Source organism: Panicum virgatum, chromosome 7K, assembly GCF_016808335.1.
Source record: "Panicum virgatum strain AP13 chromosome 7K, P.virgatum_v5, whole genome shotgun sequence".
NCBI lineage: Eukaryota > Viridiplantae > Streptophyta > Magnoliopsida > Poales > Poaceae > Panicum > Panicum virgatum.
In genome coordinates this window covers 11802527-11824950 of record NC_053142.1, presented here as the reverse complement: position 1 = coordinate 11824950, position 22424 = coordinate 11802527, and the positions used below count along the sequence as shown (strand labels likewise).

Genomic DNA, 22424 nt, shown 5'->3' with positions numbered 1-22424 from the left:
GGGCAATATTCTTAAGGAGATCAAAAATCCCCTTCTCCGACTCGTTAAAGCCAAGAGCATCCGGATTGCTACAAAAGAAAGGACTCGACACCTCAATCACAGTATCAAAAAGATCGAATAAAAACAGTCGATCAACAGACACACTTAGTGAGAGGAGTGCTTCAAAATGAATATCTTCACCTTGACAAACTTCAGGACTACGATTTGCCCCGAAGCGCTCTACCCTCTAGTAGAGCCGCTCCCTCCGAACTCAGCCGGTGCGGCAGGAGTCGAGATGGCCAGGCTCTCAACAGAGCCCACCGCCTACCTCTTGGAAGGAGAAGGAGGCCTAAGAAGAGGAAAAGCCATCAAGAAAAGGCAATAACTCAGAAGGGAACCAAGACGTACTCACCTGTCACTACTCGCAGAGGTGGCGCTCCGCTTCCGAGTCTTCACAGACTCGACGGACAGTTCATCTGCCGCCCGCTCCTAGACGTCCGACTTGCCGAAGGACCTACAAACAAGAATCGACTACGATTAAACAAGGATCCAAAGGCAATTACAAATCAGAATACAAGGCAAAAGAAATCAGATGCACACTTGAGTCAGTATGCACCAGGGGCACATCTTCAGGCAGTGGAGGCCTACTCTGATAATTTTTGGGATTAATCTGCACGAAACATACTGAATCAACTCAACTACTCAACAAAAAGTACTCGAACTACAATCTAGTTGACTACTCGAAAGAGTACCTCCCGAGGACACTTGACAGCGCTGAAAGTCCCGGCAATATTGGATATCCCTGGCACATTCTTCAGCAGCCCCAGCACCCGATCCTTTAGATCATCCTCGGTAATCTTGGTTCGGGTATAATAGGATGGATCCACCTCCCCCGCATACTAAAAACCCAAATTAACCCGCTGCTGCAGCGGTTGGATCCGGCGCATCGACCAACTCGCAATCACAGATGCACCACAAATCTGATGATCTGCCTTCAACCTCTCAATCTCCCCGAGAAGGATGGTTTTGTCCCTCAGAAAAGATTCTGCAAACAGTACTCGTCATGTGAATCCACTGGCAAACAGTACACTGCACGACCACCTTTTCAGAAGATTTGCTGCAGCATTGATGAGCTCAGAAGGATTGCAGAGGATACGATATTATCTCCTGGACCCTTAACTCCAAACCACGGATTAGAACTCAAGGTCCCGGGGCTGCGGAATACGTGTAATAAAAGGCAAACTTTTTTCGAAAAAGTTCCAAACGTCAGACAGAAGATCAAAGAACCCAGAAGATCGAGTGGATCCTCAGCTTGATTCATCGAATCAAACCAAGGCTCGGGGGCTACACCATATGGAGCGCGAGTACGTCGCGCACCATATACCAAGACCGACTCAGGACTTGAGCACCTCACAGCCTCGATGCAGCTGAAGAAGCACTCGGAAGATTACACAAAGCACTCGATGGACTCCGAGGATGGACAACCTGCTCCAGAGCTACCCAAAACGTTCAGCTACATGAACAGAAGTCCATAAGTTCTCGAAGTACTCGAAGAATGTCTTCAGAAGCGCATGATGCCTACAGAACTCGACTACGAAGAGCTCGGGGGCTAGTCAGACCTGGGGCAGCAGATGTCGTGGTGGGGGAAACCACAGCCGGGTGGCGGAATGCACCCGCCTAATACTAAGTGTAGGATGTGCTTGGGGGCATTCAAGGAATGCTCGATCTAGAGGCATAAGAACACGGAAGCACACAAGGATTTAGAGTGGTTCGGGTCGCCGGAGCGTAAAACCCTACGTCCACTGTGTGATGTATTGCCTGAGCTTGTGTGCAAGCTGAGGGAGGAGCTATGCCTGTCTCTGTATGTGTGAAAACTTGTGGAACCTGGTGTCTATGTGAACCTCGTGTCTGTGTGAACCTCGTGTCTAGCGGGCCTGCTCTCCCTTTTATATGTCCAAGGGGAGCACGTACACTGAGCGGGGCCCCGACAGGTGGGCCCGGCAATATATTTGATATTGTACACAGCGGAGCCTTAAATGTTACAGATCCAGAGATCTTCGTCGTCGGCCTCCGTGCATACCTTCCGACTGGGTATGGTCTTGAGCCGTCCTATCGGTGTAGGCAGCTACGAATGTAGAGGGTAGGGTGCAGCGCCACGTTACCCTCTCTGTTCACTGTTGTGGCGTACTGTTACCGAGTTGTCAGAAGTAGGTCATCATGACTTTCCGCCCATACGTGGCGCTGGGATTTGACCGCACACCTCGGTAACTCACGATCCACACTGTGGACTGACAAAAGCTGCCCCATGCCCAGCGGTAGTAGAGCACGCCTCAACCACTCGCACTTAATGCGGGTGGGTGAGGGAGCTTCCAGCGGAAGGCTTGTGCCCGCGCCCGCACATGCGGGACACGTGGGCGAGCTTCCAGCGGAAGGCTTGTGCCCGCGCCCACGTCTGCGTGACACATGGCGGCTCCAGTCCCCTCCCAAGCGGAGTGCTTAGCCGAGGGCTCGGGGGTCTGGATAGGCACGTGGAGGTCCCGGACCCGACTGTGGGGGTCCGAATCCACGGCAGAAGACCCTGAGCATTTCCATCTCTAGGACACGTGGCATCACAGGACCTGTCCCTACGTGGTGGAGTAGGTCCGAGGCCGTTGGCCCGGTGAGACGGAGTTGGACCAATGGGGTCCGGCTGCTCAGCTCCTTAGGGCGTAGTTACGGATAACTATGCGAGTCTTGGCATAGTAGGAGTGGGTACCCTAGTTGCAGGGTACCGGCAGCAGGATTGCTCTCCAGGACAGAACATTCTAGAGTAGGGAGTACTGCATGGCTACATCTTACCTCTAACTATAACTACTCGTACAGTAGTAGAACTAGCATACATACAAGAAAACTACCCAACCCACTCGGAATAGGACTCTAAACATACTCGGCTAGGACTTTTCATGTAACCCTGCTCCCCCCAAATTATATAAGGGCGAGTAGGGACCCCTCCAGAAAAACGAACAATACCAGAGGGAATACAAACCACCACACAGGACGTAGTGTATTACACTCCAGCGGACCGAACCTGTCTAAATCCTTGTGTTACTTGCACCATCGTGTTCTGATCTCGGCGAGTCCATAACCACTCCCCTCGGAGAACCCGACGGTAATACACCGACACCTGCTCCCTCCATTGCTATCCCCTGCGCGGCGTGCAGGCGGCCGGCCGGAGCGGAGCACGGCGGCTGGAGCGGAGCGCAGCGGTCGGAGCAGAGGCAGCGGCGGCGGCGCGCGCGTGGCGGGGCTCGAGCGGCGTTAGAGCAGGTTCGTGGGTTGCGCGGCAGCGGCCGGCGCAGGCAAGGGCTGCGCGCGCTGCCGTTGTACCCTGCGCCCCTCCCTTCCCTTGGTCCCTCCCCATTCTGTCTCTCTCCCTTTCTCTCTCTCCCCGGCTTCGGCCGCGGCGGCGGTGGCCCCGGGGGCGAGGACGGCTAGGACGAGCAAGTGGCGGCAGGCCATCTCGCCACCAGGATCGGTCTTCCTGCTCCCTCCACCCCCACATCCCCTGCGCGGCGAGCGGCCGGCCGGCCGGCCCGAGCGGAGTGCATCGGGCGGAGCTGAGGCAGCAGCAGCAGAGCGCGCGCGGCAGGTCTTGGGCGGCGGCCCTCGGCCTCGCCGCGTCCAGCCGCGTTCCCCATCTCTCTCTGCTCTCTATCTCCAGCCGGAGGCTGCGCGCGGCCGCTGCCCCCTTCTCTGCGGGCGCAAGAAGGCTCGGGCCGGCGCTGCGAGGAGCTGGCGGGGGGTGGCATCGGCCAACGGCCCGGGAGGAGGGGTTCAGCCAGCCACCGGCCGTTGGTCGCCGGATCTACGGCGAGGATTTTTTTTGATGACGTGGCCTACTTCTCCGCTCAGCTTTTGGTCCTGGGAATCGTAGTAAGAGATTAGCAGTATGATCGATGGGACATTGTTCTGAAAATCTTGTCCCAAAAATATGATGCACTGTAAACTATTGCTTTCAATAAAAGCATAGGGAAACTCTTTAACAAAATAAATCTGGCCAACCTTTTTTTTTTGGCTTTTCCCCTACACGTCCGTACAAATGTAACAATTATGAAAACTTCAATGAAAAATCTGTGGGGGGAATTAATATTTGCCTCATGCAGCGTTTTGAGTACATTATTATGCTGAGTATTGTATTTACTATTACAGAAACATTTTTGCAATGCCATTTCCACTGCTGGTTCATAAAAAACTGTTTGTTAAATGTTTTCACTGCTGGTTCAAAAGTATGTGGGTGTAGTGGATGTTGGAACCGGTGGTGAAAATGGTTATCGCCGCTGGCTCGTGATTCAAACTGGTGGTTTCACCACCGGGATGCAACATTTGCTGGAAGTGATAATTTGCCGACTCATGACATGAACGGCAGTACTGGAAAGCCCATCCGCATGGAAAACTTTATCTTTTACATATGAAATGGGAAGAAGACAAATTTTTATCAAAATTGTAGAGGTGAATGATATCTAATACTTTATTGGTGACAACTTTTTCATTTGTGACAGTTTAGATGCCCAAATATTTAATATAATTTCTGCAATCAAATAACGTCAGATGGAAACAATGTCAACATCAAAGTTGTAGTATTCGATAGGATCTACAACTTCATAGCTGACAACTTTTTCATTTGAGATAGTTTTGATATTCAAAAATGTACTTCAAAGTTTAAAAAATGTCGAAACTTGGCACATCTATAGTTCATGTTACGAAAAGTTGCAAAAGTTAAGATCCAGAATCTTTATAGGTTATTTCGTACAAAAATGTTAAATATTGGTCTCTTTTGTACTAGAAGACACAATTTTTCATCTAGTACGTGCAGAAGAACCCAAATTTTGTTATTTTTGTATAAATTAATCTAGAAATATTTGAATCTTAAATTTTGTGAATTTGAAAAAGTATATCTACGAATCGACTATGGGTGTGCCAAGTTTTAAAAAATTCAAAACTTTAAAATACATTTTTTCAAAGAATTTTCAAATTTCCAACTTTTAGCACATTTGGACCAGATATATGCCCTTATTTGATTGCTCTGTTGTCACTCTCTCTATATATAATGTACCATTCCACAAAATTGGGCGTGCATGAATACATGAATCGACAATTAGATACTTTGGTCTTGAACACTTTTGATCGTTTGGTTACACAGATTTTATTGTTATGTAAACTGCAGTCTGGCCAAAAACTGTAGTTTAGATATTCTCTCAAAACCACGTGAACATATCTCTTCAATGAAAAAGCTTCAAGACTCAATTCGAATGAAAGAAAATGGTACAGTATATATTTTTCTCTTACACACACATTTCATTATGTTATGTAGTGCTTTGTTTACTTGTTTGGACATACATATTGTTTCCACCGAATGACTGGGGCTCATGCATGCGTCAGCATTGCTAATCATGATGCCACAGCTAACCACCGCGCTGTACGAGCCTGATCGCACTCTTGTGCCTATATTAGGACAGGTGAGCACAGCAGAAAGGCAATAGCGAGCTGCTGGTCCTGCACAATATAGCAGTAGTTCCATATGCCTCAGACTTGTAATAATCAGCTACCTGCAAACGCCAAACAGGCAATTCCTCACTTGGTGAGCGTTATACCAGCGCGACCATTACCTCGCTCAGGCCGCTGCTAGGTCACCTTTCCTGGCCTGGCGGCACATCTCGGTGGACGGAGGGCCCTGCGTGCTGACCCCAAACTCCGTCGTCCGCTTCAGGCCATCCTACACTACGTAAAAAACAAAGAAAAGTGACACATATATTGGTGACGTGAAAAATAACCACGTCACTAATTTAATATTGGTGACGGCAAAATTTACAACACGTCACTAATATCATCACCATACATCTAATATTGATTTATCAGTGACGTGTCTAGATTATACGCGTCACTAATGATAGGTAACATATCATTGGTGACAGCTTTCTTTGGGACACGTCACTAATGTCACAATTGATTAGTGACGTGCTTTCTCAAATCACGTCACTATTTGGATCTAAACAGCTAAAATAGAAAAAGTATACACACAACCTGGGCCTCGGCCACCACGACCTTTCACCCGGCCCAAAACAGGCCCCCGCCGCCTCCCAGCCTCAAGCGCCGAGCCTCCTTCCCCACACCACCTCTCTGCTGGCTCCTCCCTCTCAATCCTAATCCCTTCGCTTCTCCTTCCTATGTGTCGCCGCCCCTTTGCTTCTCCTTCCTGTGTGCCGCCTACCAAACGCCGCCGCCCTCCTCCCTCCTTCGGTCCTCCCTCACCGGATCCGTGCCACCCACAATCTCATCTCCCTCTCTCGTCCCGATCTGAATCCTCCGTCAATTCCTCTTCTCAAATTCGCATGCGTGAGGCCATGGCGAGGCCACGCGCCGCAACCGACTTCCCCTGCCAAGGAGGCCAAGGCGGCCGCGGCCGCGGCCCCGGCTGCAAGCGGATGATTCCTCCGAGCCTCATGGATCAGGGAGGACGGATCCACGGAAGCGCAGGTGAGGTCGACCCCACCTCGGCTACTTCCCATCGCTCACCGGGTGCTATGCTAGGTTTGTTCCTCGATCCCCCCCCCACTCCCCCGTCGCCCGTCCCACCTCGAACCCCTGAATCCCTGATCCGCCAATTAGTGTTCAATTTCTATTTTAGACAACCCCTGATCCCTGCGCGAACAAAGTCCAGAATCGATGTTGCGCCCAATGTTTCGGAACGGAGTGTTGAGGTTGGTCATTCCCCCTAATTCAGATTAGGTCCGTGTGTTTTTACCCTAATTTGTAGATATAGCATTGCAATTCTCTAATTTGGGGTTGTCTGCTTGAATTCCTGTTATTAGGATTGCATTTATGATTGGAATGCGACTTTAATTGGAGGGATTTGGCTAGAGTCTGCAGTTCATAAATTGTAAGGGTACTTTCTGCCCATCACTAGGCCATCTTGAGATGTATCATTCTGGCAATCGGTTGAGACCTAATTGCAATAGCTGCAGCCTGCAGAAAACCCTTTGTGCTTTAGGTGTAATATTAACCCATCATTGATCATTTGCTGGCCCTGTCATGTTTCTGCAATTACGATGGTGTGGAGAAGAGGCACATGCATAATTGTTCATCTGATCATTTTTGGACGATAATGCTAGGAATGGTGAGGTTTTATAGTTAACTGAAGGGTCAACTTGTGTATTGCACTGAGACATTGTAGCCCTTTAGGCTTTCGTTGATCTTAAGCGGCTCAGTGTTAAGAGTGTTGTGTATTGTTTGAGGTTCAATTTTTTATTTATTATGATCTAACTAAAATGTCCATTTCTCTTTTAGCCAACATAACATACTCTATCTTTAATTAAGAAAACATATTGTTTCTTTCTCTTAATCAAATTACTGCTTGGTGGTTGTGGTTAGTCCAGTAACAGTTAAGTACACACGGAATAAATAGAAAAGGTGCCATTTTCTAGCTCATGAGGTTGCCTTCCTCAAGGTCAATAGATTATGCATTCTCATATGCAACTATGGATATTTTGCAGATAATAGATTGCCAAGGATCTCAGTATGCTTATTTGTAGGCAGTGTTGCTTTACCACAAATTTGATTTTTTGTTGTTGTATTTCTCTCCAACGATGTTGTAAAATTTTGTCCTATCCTGCTGTCCTACAGTTTTTTTTGTGTGTTGGGGCAGTATTCTATTTTTCTTTCAAATGTATTTTAATTGTTAGTAGTGGTATTACAGACTAACAGGGACTTATTTCTTTTTTGTTTGTTTGCTCAGGGGATCAGAGCTCCTTCCAGATAAAACAATCTAGAATGAGTTAAAACTAGGACTGTCACCACTCACCACAGATGATTAGATCCAATAGTACAAATGACAGTCTGCATGCACCCAGGTAGGTATCTCTATCTGCATGCACCCTCTAATTCATCATATATGTACTGATCAAGTTTACTGAATTATTAGTTATTGTTTACTGAATTTCAGTTTGTAATATGCATGCTTTGAAGTCAATAGTTCTTTTCAGTTTTGGCAACTTGAATATAGTGACTGTGTTTGAGCTTTTCTAGTACCTGCTCAATCAATTTCTCTATCTTTTTCTGGCTCTAACAGGTGGAACCTAACTTTGTTATATGTAATGCATTTCCTTGATGCAGGGTACATTTGCTAAACTTGGACTTAAACAAGGATGGTTCTTCTGATCATTTCCTTGGTGAGTCACTCATATAGTTACTTATTTCCTTGCTAAATAACCCTATCTGAACTTGTTGTGTTGCACTAAAACATATGTTAATTTAATAGTTGAAATCAAAAAAAAGAAAATTCTGCTTACTTAGCTTGCATTGTTGTACAGTGCAGGTGCTTGATATGTCAGAATATCACTGATGTGTGAGTTTCATCCGTAGCAAACAAGTCTGCAATGCACCCAAGAGCAGTTATTAGTTTGGATGATTACACCACTAATGTGTGAGTTTCATCCGTAGCAAACTAGTCTGCAATGCACCCAAGAGCAGTTATTAGTTTGGATGATTACACATCTTAATGTACTGAACTATCAATTTCAATTGGATAAAACATGTGTATTAGTGATGTATATGATGGGTAAAACATGCGTATTTGTGATGTATATGATGGATAAAACATGTGTTTTTGTGATGTACATAAGATATGTTTTATATCCTATCTTTTTTTTTGTTTTTTTTATTCAACATTGGTAACGACTGTTTGTAAAGATGCGTCACCTATATCTTCACATAGGTGACACGTATTTATTATTAGTGACGCGTAAATCTTACAGCTGTCACCTTTGTAAAGTCATTGGTGACGTGTGAACCCTATAACCATCACCTTTGAGTATTAGTAGTGACGTGCGTACCCTACAGCCGTCACCTTTGTGTGTTATTAGTGACGTGTGAAATCTACAGCCGTCACCATTGTAAGTCATTAGTGACGGGTGTTCACGCATCATTGATGTGGTTCACATCAGTGACGAAAATTTAGTGACACGCAATATAGCCGTTACTAATGTGTATCTTCAACCGTCACTAATATGTGTTTCTGACCTAGTGCTAAATAAAAATAGAAAATTAAGGTTCTCCCACTTCTCTTGCATTGGTAGGATTCGACCCAATCCCCTCCAATGGAGTGGGCATAGGGCTCGGATATCCGCTAGATATGAACACAAACAAGGCCTTTTTTTCTCAGTTAGCTTGTTCTTTTAATATGCAATCCAAGTCCTATTGGCCACTCCTATTTCATATCTAAAGTACGAGGGAGCCTCCATGTGAGGTGGGTATTGGTGTATAAGTGTACTGTACATCTTTCCCAATCGATTTTGGATTTTGAGGTCAACCGGCTAGTGCATACATTTCAATAGTAACATACCCTTTTCACTTATATGTTTTCTTCCGAACCAAACCACTAATTCTACTTACTTATATTTGGTTTTTTTGCAATATAGGGTGGACAAATTTTTCGAAGTGGAGATGACTATAAGTGATTGTGATCTTGTCAAATACGGAGTTGTCAATAATGCCATCTATGCTAGTTACATCGATAAAGGTTGGCACTTATAAGACTCGAACATAGGGTAGTGTATATACCGTGCTAGCCTAAGTTCTGTCGTTTTCCTTCCTTCATATACCGTGATTGATCTTCATAAATCAGGCCGAGCAGTGCTGCTTGCGGACCTTGGTATCAGCACAGATTCGATAGTATCCAGGGGCTATGCTTTGGCAACGAACCTCAAGTATTTTGCACCTCTGAAGGTATGTTTAGTCATAGATGAGAGATTAGCCTGTTCAATTATATTTTACCATTTTGATCATAACGGATTAACACATTTGAAGTGAATAATTTGTAGGATGAAGCCAAGTTTGTGGTAATGATAAGGGTAGTCGAAATCAAGGGTGCACGGGTATTTGCAGAGCATTTCATAGAGACACTGCCAAATCATAATGTAAGTACATTTAAACTCCCTCAAGTCATAAATAAGTGATATTGTAGATTTTGATGCACCATCGTCAAAACATACACTACTAGAAAAGAGGCATTCGTCCACCTCCAGTTAGTACCGGTTGCTTTAAATCCGGTACTAATGCCAATTTAGTACGGATTCTATATCACAGTGCTCCCCGGGGCCATTTAGTACCGGTTTTTAACACCACCCGGTATTAAATTCCACTATTTAGTACTGGTTGTTGTAACGGCTCGGTACTAAATGCCACCTGGGGCTCCCAGCCATTTAGTACAGGTTTTTAACACCACCGGGTACGTACCGGGTGGTGTTAAAAATCGGTACTAAATAGCCTGCCCAGGTTACATCAAAAGGATAGCATCTCCTATCTACTCACATGTGTTGTGTGAGTGGGATGGTAGAGGAGACTACGCACGAGGCCACAGGTCATGAGTTCGAACCCCATGGCGTACGCGCATTTATTCAAGCATATTTTTTAAGTGATGGTGCATTTAGTATCAGATGCTATGACCGGTACTAAATGGACCTCTCATTTAGTATCGGGCAGTTGGTACCAGCTGTGGCAGCCGGTACTAATGGCGCCTGCCGCCTAGTACTAGTGCCATTTTTGTAGCTGTGATAACCCTGACTAATACTTTTTACTACAAAATATTATAATTGGTCAAAATGTATACTTTTATAAAACAACATAGATATATCTACTCATATTATTTTTAAATATCTAAACTCAGCATATAAAAATAATTTGCTTTAAAATCTTAGAACGAATGGTATGATTGACTATGGATAAGACCAAAACGCCATTTATTTATGGCTCAAGAGAGTAATATGGATCAGTCGCCCCTCGATCATTGATTCATCGTATGCATGGCATGCAAGTAGTTTTAAACGCGGTGGGCAGCTTCGTCTGCCTCAACAAAGACTACCATCCAACTCGTGTGTTCCCCGAGATGTCCACCAAGCTGCTGCAGTCCTTCTCATCGGACGACGACAAGCTCAATTAGCTCTATGGTAGTCTACTCGTGGGACCTCGTGTAATAATATAATAAAGATCTATTCCTACATAAGCCGTCACGGGCACTTGCCTGAACCTAAAGAAATTGTCTGTAGTTTTAGTTCGGATCACACTGTCACAGATGTATCTTCGTGACTCTGAATATGATTTATGAGTCCCCCTACAAGTCTGCAAAAATTGGCAGAATTATAGGCCACTGTGAACACAGAAAGATAACGATAAAGATAAGAGAAGCGACTGTGCCTCGTCCCTATTCCTTGTTTCAATTTGATTTAATATGTCTGCTACATGATGATTACTCATGACGATTGCTGATATGTTGAGTCACTCGTATAGCCACTGATTCAGCTGGGTCATCATTCCATATATTGTATTTAGATTATTATAGTTTTGGGAGTCACGACGCATGTAAAGGGAATAGAGGTACACTACCACAGAAAACACCTGTAGCATCGTGTTGACAGCCAAAATTGGCACTAACCGGTCTGACCGGTATGACCGAGCGGTCTGACCGGTCAAGGCACTGTGGCCTGTCCGGCAGGGGCCGACCGGTCTGACCGGTCCAGGTAGAGTCCGAGTACAACTAGAGATTTTTATAGATTTAGATATATAAACAGGATTTTTGCGGGATAAGTCCACCCCACCCTATAAATATAAAGGGTCACGGCCGATTAGAGAATACAATCGAACAAAATCAATACAAACTCTACTTTTTATCTTCTTCTCCAAACCCTAGCTTTTCCAACCCCATCTGCTGTTTTCCCCTCGTCTCTGTGACGTTTGAAGGCGTTCTAGGTGGCCTGCCGATCCTAGAACAACCCTACGTGCGCCTACCCTGACGGGGTCCCTCCCGGGTTCGCGTTTGTCGGCCGTCACCGATTCTCACCGGCGACCGGTCTGACCGCTCCACGCAGAGAGAGCTGCATCAAGCTCTTTCTCGCGCCGCACGATCTAGTGCGTTCATGTGTTGACCGAGATTTGCGACAACATACTTTTTGGCGACTCCGCTGGGGAAGAAAGATCTTGGTTAATAGAACCGATCTAATCTACTCCAAAGAAGATGGGCTCCAACACAGAAATCGACAAGGAGAACATCATCCCTTCATATGAGCATCTTCCGGAGGATGTTCATTTGCTGCTGGAGGAGCGCAAGAAGAAGCGTGATGAAGAAGATCTACAAGCGGCGCTTGTGAGCATCAAGGTCGGTCGATGCGGCAAAGTCACCAAGATCAAAGAGATCGACTTCACTTCTACCTCCTCGGATGCATCTACTGAGGTAACATCTGCTGCAACTGCTCCACCTTCTGGTGTTACTATGGAACAAATTCAGAAATTGTTAGCTGAGCGTGATATTTATTGGGTTAATTGGCTTAGCTCTAAGGAAAGGGAATCGGCTGGTAAGAAACCAAAATCAGCCGATAAACCTCCATCTGTTTCTACTTCTGAATTTTATGTTCCTCAACCATCGGCAGCATCTCCTACGAGTCAACCTCAATATGGGATGCCGATAAATTATTTCAGTGATCAAACTGTTACACCCACATACACTGATCCTATTATGAGTATTCCTGGTTCGGCCAACATTAGCCGAACGAACGAGATTGTTCAGTACACACCACCAGAAATCTCCAGGAATTCAGTGCCACACCCCGGTCCTATCTCCGACGAGATGTTTGACCGATATGTGCAGCATTGGCAAAACCGGCAAAGACCGGTATATCAGCCCGGTCAGACCGGTTCCCCCCAACCGGTTCGACCGGTCGTACCGACCGGTCCGACCGGTCCATCCGGTCAGTTTGTTTCAAACCAGCGAGAGGTATCTACATCCACACAACCAAATTCTTCGAGTAATTTCGATAAAATACTTACTGATTATAAGAATGATTTGGCTAATCTGTTTAGGGAAAGTTTTGGAGTGGATGTTAGAAGTAAAACCCGCACATACCAAAAGCCGTATCCTACTTCGTTTGATTCGGTTGCATACCCTGCTGGTTTTAGGTTGCCTGAGTTTGTTAAATTCAGTGGGGAAGATACTAGGAGTACATTTGAGCATATTAGTCAGTATCTTGCCCAATTAGGAGAAGCTGGTTCAATAAACGAGTTGAAAGTACGTTTATTTTCTTTATCTCTAACTGAAACCGCTTTCTCATGGTTTTCATCTTTGGTACCTAATTCTATTGGTTCATGGGAACAATTAGAGCAGAAGTTCCATGAGCACTTTTTCTGTGGGTATGATGAGCTTAAATTGTCTCACTTAACATTGGTTAGACAATCGCGTGATGAATCTGTCAATGATTATATAAGACGGTTCCGCGATACAAAAAACCGATGCTTTAGTGTGAATATTGCAGAAAAGGATTTAGCTGATTTGGTTTTTAATGGCTTGCACTCTCATATTAAAGAAAGATTAGGGGGCTATGATTTCTTTACTGTTACTCATGTGCATCAAAGAGCTTTGGCTATAGAAAGCCGAAGCAAAGAGCCTCAAGATTCTCAAAGACATCATCGTTCTAGTGTGCATACTTTAGAATGCAATTCAAATTGTTCGGACGATGAATCTAATGATGTGTATGCTGCTGAGTTCGCTTGGCCATCTCAAAATAAACCATTTACTTGTTCTGCTCTTAAGCCGATTCAGAAAAATCGGCAAGATGAACGATTTACTTTTGATGTATCCAAGTGCGAGAGAATATTTGATGAGTTATATAGGATTGGATATGTTAAGATGTCACATACTCTACCGCTGCCTGAAGAGTTGAAGCGGCGAACATATTGCAAGTTTCATAATATTTTTTCACATGCTACTAATGATTGCAATGTGTTACGTAGACAAATTCAATCCGCCATTAACGAAGGACGATTGGTTACTCCTAATATGCAGGTTGATCAGAATCCTTTCCCAGTGCATGTGTTGGAATTGAAAAATCCTAAAGTGCTAGTTCGGCCAAGTCAAGCCGAATCAACCAAGGGGAAGAATGTAGTTATTGGTGATGAAAGACCTGAAAAGAAGCTGATACAGGAGATCCCTCAAGGTGCAAAAACACTCGGGGGGGCAAGACAAGAAGAAGGCCGACAACAAGTCGACCGGTCTGACCGGTGCGCCCAGTAAATCTGGGAACTCCTCCAAAATTAAGACAAGGCCGAGTTTTAAAGAACTCTTGGCTAAATATGAGAAGGAAGGGAGTGCTCAGAGACAGAAGGGGCCACCAAGCAAAGTCAAGGATATGGGATCATCGTCAAGACATCAAGAGCAATCGAGTCAAAGTAATTATACATCATCTAGTGGACCGATTGCTCCATGGTATTGTTGGTATCCTTATTTTTATACACCTATGGATTATAGTAGGATGCATATGCAATCATATTATATTCAATATCCTCCTATGTATCCAAATCATGCATTATTACAAAGACCGATTGTTGCTAGCAATAATCCGGTCAAGCAAGATGTTGATTGCAGCAAAGAGAATGGGAAGAGCAAGGAGCAAGATTCAAAGTATTTACAGCAGACGTGGTGTCCCTCAAGTTTGTCTCATACTCAGAAGCGAAGGCTGCAACGTATGCGCAAGATGGAGGCAATGGGACAACAAGTGGAGACCGTGCCAAAGACGTCAACGACATTGAAGAAGGTGTGGCGGCCCAAACAAGTTGTTTCAACATTGACTTGAGCAAAACATGGCTGATGTAGTGTTAATCATCGCCCTTAGACAATTTTGGCTCAGAAGAATGTTTTTTTGGTAAGCAAGCTTTACCAAAAAACAGGGGGGCATATGTTGATAGCCAAAATTGGCACTGACCGGTATGACCGAGCGGTCTGACCGGTCAAGGCACTGTGGCCTGTCTGGCAGGGGCCGATCGGTCTGACCGGTAGGTCCGACCGGTCTGACCGGTCCAGGTAGAGTCCGAGTACAACTAGTGATTTTTATAGATTTAGATCTGTAAACAGGATTTCTTGCGAGATAAGTCCACCCCAGCCTATAAATATAAAGGGTCACGGCCGATTAGAGAATACAATCGAACAAAATCAATACAAACTCTACTTTTTATCTTCTTCTCCAAACCCTAGCTTTTCCAACCCCATTTGCTGTTCTTCCCTCGTCTCCGTGACGTTTGAAGGCATTCTAGGTGGCCTACCGATCCTAGAACAACCCTACGTGCGCCTACCCTGATAGTGTCCCTCCCGGGTTCGCGTTTGTCGGCCGTCGCCGATTCTCACCAGCGACCGGTCTGACCGCTCCACGCAGAGAGAGCTGCATCAAGCTCTTTCTCGCGCCGCATGATCTAGTGCATTCGTGTGTTGACCGAGATTTGCGTCAACACGTCGGCTCAGATGATCTGTAGCTGTGGGAAAGCAATTGACGATATGCATGTGACGCTATAAATCATATTTGTAGCCTGTGAGGACATGACCTCCGTGCATACGACCATGCTTGGAGAATGGCATAGAGACCAAAGAGATCAGCAAGGATTTTCAAATCGAGATGGAGGCCCAAAGCTAATCCGGTTTGAGTCGCCAATGGGAAGCCCAAATCAAGTTCGAGTCCACCTCGGAGTTCAGGAGCAGCACGCACTAAAAATGATGCCCAAGCCGCATACGGAGTCCAATTTGAGCGTTCTTTATATGCATGGAAAGATAATTTCATAGAGTTTCCAATGGAACTGGTTTCAGGCCCAAATTCCATCGGAGTTGATAGGAATCGTCAAAACAAGTGGACGTCCAAAATCTATCAAGGTGCTGCGACACATCTTTTGGGTCCATTAGGGATGTGTCCAGGGGGTTATGCACACCCTAAACCTCATATTATCAGTAGCCACTGCCTCATTAGGGTTTGGGGTTTTGTTTGAGTTTAGTTTTCTATCGAGAAATTGAATCGTTCATTGTAACTGTGTCGATTAGTCCTTTTACAGTGATCCAGGGCCTCTGTTCTTGTTCTACTCGACTGTGGCGATTAGTCCTTTCATGTTCAGAGCATGAACCTTTTATTATCCTATTTTGCCTCATTTACATCTGCAATTTCAGATTGTGTTCTTATCGTTCTTGTTTGTGTTCTTCGTTTCACTTGCAGAAAATTCAATTGGGTTGTGCTCTGCTGATCACCTTTGGAGCAGCGGTGTAACGGTGGTGGGTTTCGAATCCTTGCTAGTTAGAAGCCTTGATCATGAGTTGAGTGTTCCACAAATCGAAATTACCATACCTCTTGGAAGATCCCCGCGCTTGGCGCTATAAATTGGTATCAGATTCCGGGTTTGCCGTGAGGTATTACAATGTTTTTCCCCTCTAGATTCGTTTTGTGTTTCCCTTACCTAGAGTCCATGAAAAGCCATACACAAACAGTCTTGTTTATCGCTGTCCTATCACCCTTTGTGCCGGTGCAATTTTTTATTTTCAGATTGCTTCACTGAATTTTAGTCCCTCCGTTGTCGTTGTGTTTGCCGTGTCTAGGTTTGTTGAGTCCAGCTTGAGTCAAGTCGTGTCTCTGTGTTGTGGTGTCTCACACTTTGGTTCTATTGTGCGCATTCATGCAAATATGTGAACAAAAAGGTTCCAAGGGCTGTTGTTAGCTAGTACCATGTTGTGCCAAAAAAAAAATAAACAGCAGCAAGATTTTCTACCTACGCACGTGGAGAAAAGTTAAAGAGTCTACGTTGGCTGTACCTGTACAATTCTTGTGGCACTTTCTTCTATTAAAAAAATCAGTAAGAAAAAGGCAAAGAGGTGCAAAAAGAAAAAGAAAGAAAAAGCCGCACCCCAAAAGCAAAAACGGGAAGGGAAGAAAAAAAATTCAGAAGTGCTTACATCTTTTTTAGTCCCTCTGCTGAGTTGTATCCTTTGCTTGCTTAAACTAGGTCTCATACGAGTTTAGGCCGGTGATGTAGACTAGCTTGGGACTACTTTTCAGTCTTGCAATTTCTGAATTGAATTGTTGCTCATCCTTGCTACCATATTGTGCCTATCCAAGCTCCACATACTTCTGATCAATACAGGTTCACCTTGCAATTGTTACACTCAAGCTACAATAGGTATCATTAACCGGCCACCGATTGTACCACTCGTGTTGCTTTGGTAAGAACACTTGTAAGAGCGCGTGGTAAGATACTTGAGAGTGTGCGACTTTGCCCCTTGACCACATCCTAGTAGATTATAGGAAAATATACATTTGTGTGTTTTCTTGTTTGCTACTAATAATGGCAGGTTATATAGCACTCACCGCTACAGCTACAGTTCCTCCAACAGGTCATTCTAAACGATCACCCCCACCTACTTATGATGGTATATGTGCTGAAAAAAATATTGAGTGGGAACTTGCAATTGATAATGTTTTTTCACAATGTTGTATCTGTGAATGGAGAAAAAATTCAGAATGCCACTAGTATTTTAACAGATAGTGCATCAGTTTGGTGGGATAAGTTGTGTGAATCTGATAAACCTAGAACATGGAACGACATGAAAACCCTTATGGGAGAAACTTTTATTCATGTATCTAGTTGTGAAGATAAGGTGCATTCTTTGGAGGATACATCCCTTGTTGTATGCCCTTCTATGTCTAACATTTTGCAGACCAACCAAGTATATGAGAAAGACACGAATGGCATAACAGGAGACGACATGGTTGCTGCACCAAATTTAATACAAGAGCCATCCATTGCTGTCACACATGTCATAGCTGAGCAGGCGACCAAAGGTACTGAATTTTGTTCTACTACACTCACAGAAGGTGAGCATTCTGTTGACGTGCTGAATTTTTACACCAATGGTGCTATTCTTGAGCAACTATTAGTGGAACCTTCTCTTAATTTACCTTTATCACAAGATAATTTTCTTGATGTTCCTTGTGAGAATGATGACGTGCATGATAATATTTATATTATACCCCTGCAACCATTGATGAAAGATCATGCTATATGTGTATTGGAATCAAACACTTGTGCTGAAAATAGACATTTTCTTCACATTACTAGTGATGTTGATGAGCTGAAATTATTGTCTTCTTTAAATACTTTGGGCTACATTGACTTTGATGTTTGGTGTAACCTTAATTAGTTGGAGGAGAAACTTTTTGCATATGCTGATTTGCCATGGTTTTGACATACATATTGTGGTAGAACCACTCAAATTAATCCGGCTCAAGTGCGCTAGTCATCACCTTAAAGACAATCCAACTATCACACACTTCAAACGGAGTAATCTAACAGTCCAGTCGGGTAATATCCCGGTGAAACCACTTGAACTAGGATCGAACAAAACGTACACAAAACCCGCACGAAGGCGAGCCCAGAGTTTACAACATTCCACAACTTTTACATCACTGAGTCTTAAATTGTATTATAAACCTAGTTTGAAATTCATAAAGGTAGTTCAGAGTTTAACTGCAGCAGAATCAGGTAAGCTTACCGATTATCATATTTCTCGGCATGTGGTTAGTATATTCAAATACTTAACCACCACTACCACACACGCATGAGTTGTTGTGATGGTAACAAGTCATAAATTAATTCACTATAAACTTGTAATCCAATCAACTCAAGTGATAAAGTAAAACACTTTTACCTACATTTCATTGGGGCAGTTATTTATAGAGTATTATTTATAGCTTGGCCTTTTATAGGGACACTAGTAAGTTGGCCCATGCTAACGCTACGGATAAAAAAACAACATATGTAATATTTATGTGTAAGTGTGCTCGTGTTAACGCTACGGATAAATTTCAGACATACAAAGCCATTACATTGTTCCAGGCCAAACTATTGCTACACAACCACATTCATCCCCACGCTCCATCCGCATCTGCTCTCTTCGCCTCCCTCGCGCAGTCCCCAACTGCCACCACCTGCAGGATTCTGCAGCCGCGTGCACCGCCCCTGCGCGTGATCGAAATCAGTTTAGAAATCATAACAGAAAATAATGTTTTCTTTTATGTGCAGGTAAAGTAATTTTGTTTGAAAATTGAAATGCCTCAAGTTTGCCACAATTGGCAGTGTCATCATCACAATATTAGCGGTTGCAGGCTTGCAACACACAAAAACACTATACTATATGGACAAGTGCGCTAGCGAAGTTTCTTCAGAAATAAAAATCTTGCTGCTTATTAATTCGATTTCCTGTATAAAACAAATTAATTGTCTACTGAGAGGCACCATGGGCAGGCGCTGGACACCGGTGCCACGACCGACCGGCCAGCGCCTCCATGTGCACGACGCCCGTAGAGCAGCAGCAGCAACATACAGTTGAGGACCCGATTCACACAAGATTAGACCATTGATACGCCACCCAAGTTCTTGACCTTAACTCAAAACAAACAAAACCAAGTAGATTGTGATAACAAGTAACAAGTTACAAATCTGAAGCACCAAAATTGTACCAAGACAAAGTTAACTCATGGCAGACTTAAAAAAGATCTGCATCAACATATTAACAGTTACTGCCAACATGAAATCCCCGCTCCCTCTCCCTCTCCCTCTCCCTCTCCCTCTCTCTCTACAAATAAAAATTCACCATATGTTAGTATTGTTTGACAAACATGACATATGAAACATGGATATCAGGAAGCATGACACCCTATGAAGTTGTGATACCTATTATTCTGGTAATATATATTCTCATATTATCTGGTTACGAAGCATGTATAAGTGAATCTGCGATAGAAAAGAGCTCTTTTATATTTCTAGATATGTACTTAGTTGGCCAAATCCACTGCTAAAAAAATAATGAGTTGATCATAAATAAAACAGTTAGTTACTCTCCTAAGCAGTAACCTATCATGGTTCCAATGATCATAAATCACAGAAGTAGAAATCTCTCAAATGACAGGCATATTCAAGAAGCAATAAGCAATCGGCACACGTCACTCTCACAAGGAGATATCGACACGAATAACTGCTTCTCCTCTGCGTTTACCTGCACAGGAACCGGTGGGTGGGCGCCGACTGTCGCAGCGCAGCGTATCAATGGCTGCGCTGCCGCCGGCCCTCATGCCAGCATGGCACAAAAGCTACGCCGGCCTGCTGCGCGTCCGGCCAGCACCTCCTCGCAAACGAGCGGCAATGCAGGAGGCCGCGCCAGCGCCGCCGGAAAGGTGAGGGCCGCTCCATGTCGCCCAGACAGAGGAACCCGGCGTCAAGGCAGATCCAGCCAAGAGAGTCTTAGATCCGGCGAGGGAGAGGGTATATCCGGACCCCGGCGGCAAGCCGGCCGCGGCGTGCCTTGCCCCGACGGCGAGCGCCGCACGGAGGCCGCGGAGGGCCTCCCACCGCCCGCGATGGCGGCACGCCGGCCGCGGGGGGCCTTGCCTCGGTAGGCACGTGCAGGGCGCGCCGCACGGCTGCCGCGGAGGCCCTTCACCCGTCCCGGCCGGCGGCGTGCCCGGAGGCGCAGGGCGGCAGCCCCCGCCGGCCTCGGGGCAGGCACGCGCAGGGGCCGCGGCGCACGCCTGGAGGCATAGGGCGGCAGCCCATGCCGGGGAGCAGGCGCGCGCCACACGCCTGGAGGCGCAGGGCGCCAGCCCACGCCGTCCGCGGGGCACGGACGCGCCGCGCGGCCCGTCAGCGTTCCCGGCGGGCGGAGGAGCGCCGACGTCGGCGTGTCCAGGGGGCGGAGGCTGCCCCTTACGGCGGTGTGGCCGGCCGGCGGCAGGGGGCCAAAGGAGGAGGCGGCTGCGGAACGGTGAATGCGTGCCCCGGCGGGTGGAGGGGGCTGGGCGAGCGGCATTGATGCCGAGGAGGGGACGGGCGCGGCCAGACGGCGGTGCAGGAGCTTGGTCGCACTGCGGGCATGCGGCGTCGGCGTAGGCATTGCCAGGTCGGGGGCGCGGCAGGTCGCGTCCGCAGGTACGGCCGGGCAGCGCTCTGCAGGTCATGGTCGGGCGGCGGCTGCTCTGCCATGCCATGGTCGGGCTGCAGGGAAACAGAGTGAAGAGAGAGAGGAAAAAGACCGATTCAAAATGATTTTCCTCAGTAGTTACGTGGACTGTCCACCAGTAATAGGCGGACTATCCGCCAGTAGTGGAGAAAATAAACATAACACCGGACAGTCTGCCAAGGTACGTGGACGGTCCGCCGGCGAGCTATAGGAAAAATTTACGTTCGGACGTCCTAAGAGCAAGGCTTATGGTTTCGCTCGCTCCCGGCGAAAAGAAAGCCTCCGTGGACAGCAATTAATGCTACCGCGGCAGCAGCAGCACGCGGTGCAAGCAGCAGCGGCCAATGAACAGCGAGCGTGACAGCATCGCAGCGAATAGGAGCTCCGCGCGCTCGCATGCGCCTGCTCCCAGCCGGCGTCTCGCGAGACGGTCGTTCTCTTCTCTCTCCTAATTTCTCTCTCTCCCACGTCGGACGCCGCCGGCTCTCCGTCGCCCATAATACTTGCTCTAAGGCTTAATGCAAAAAGTTTGGGTGTCCAAACGTTTCTACTGCAAACGGTCTGCCCATGGAAACCGGACTGTCCACCGCTCGGATTTCAGTTGGCGGTTCGGATGTCCGAACATCCCGACTGCAGACGGTCCGCGCATGGGTACCGGACGGTCCGCTCCAGCTGACATAGGCATTTGTTTTAATTGTAATTGATTATGCATGGTGACATGGTTAATGATCTTGTTAACCACTTTTTAAACACCTGGGGTGTCACACATACTATGCTTTTGGCTAGGGATGGCACCCGCGGGTGTGGGTGCGGGTTTGGCGAAAATCCGCCCGCAGGCAAACCCGCGGGATTGGAAAAAACCCGCCCGCGAGCAAACCCGCGGGTGCATTTTTGCACCCGCACCCGCACCCGCGGATTTCGGGCGGGTTTCGGGTGCCCGCGGGTCTAACAACAGATGTAATAAAAATGTACAAATTCATCAATTTAAACAGTCAAATAACACATTTCTATAAGTAATAAGAGCAAACTAGTATCAAATCCATTAGTTCAAAGTAATAAGGACAAACTAACAATAAATTCATAAGTTATGTGCTCATTTTGTAGTTAGGATAGTTGGGATTGACCTTATCTAAATAGGTTGGGTTGTGGTTTTTTTTTTCCGGACGGATGCGGGTCCACCCGCGGGTGGAATCTCAAATCCGCACCCGCACCCGCAATATGCGGGTGCGGGTGCGGGTCCACCCACGGGTGAAATATCAAACCCGCACCCGCATCCATCGGGTTTAAAATCCGCGGATACCCGCATCCGCGGGTGGAATTGCCATCCCTACTTTTGGCACATATAACATTCAAGGAGACTATACCATACATCGAGTTTATATTTGTGCAAATCTGAAATCTCCTTTGGCTGTGAAAGAATCTGATCAGGTAGATGGATGCAATAGCAATAATCTTGTCATGCCATGTTCCTCTAATTTTCCTTTAAAGACACAAGTTAAATCCAAAGAAGGGGAGCATATGTTTCTAGTTAGTACTCATCTTTTGCAGGATAGTATTGACAAAGATCGTATGCATTATGATCGTGAAGCTTACAAGTTTTGTGACA

General features: G+C 46.0%; 1 protein-coding gene across 1 annotated transcript; it reads right to left on the bottom strand.

The window, feature by feature from the left end:
* Window positions 1-19952: 19952 nt before the first annotated feature.
* LOC120639920 (proline-rich protein 2-like) lies at window positions 19953-20846 on the bottom strand. Its single transcript, XM_039915838.1, has one exon. The coding sequence runs from the start codon at window positions 20844-20846 to the stop codon at window positions 19953-19955; it is 894 nt and encodes a 297-aa protein (XP_039771772.1).
* Window positions 20847-22424: the final 1578 nt, after the last annotated feature.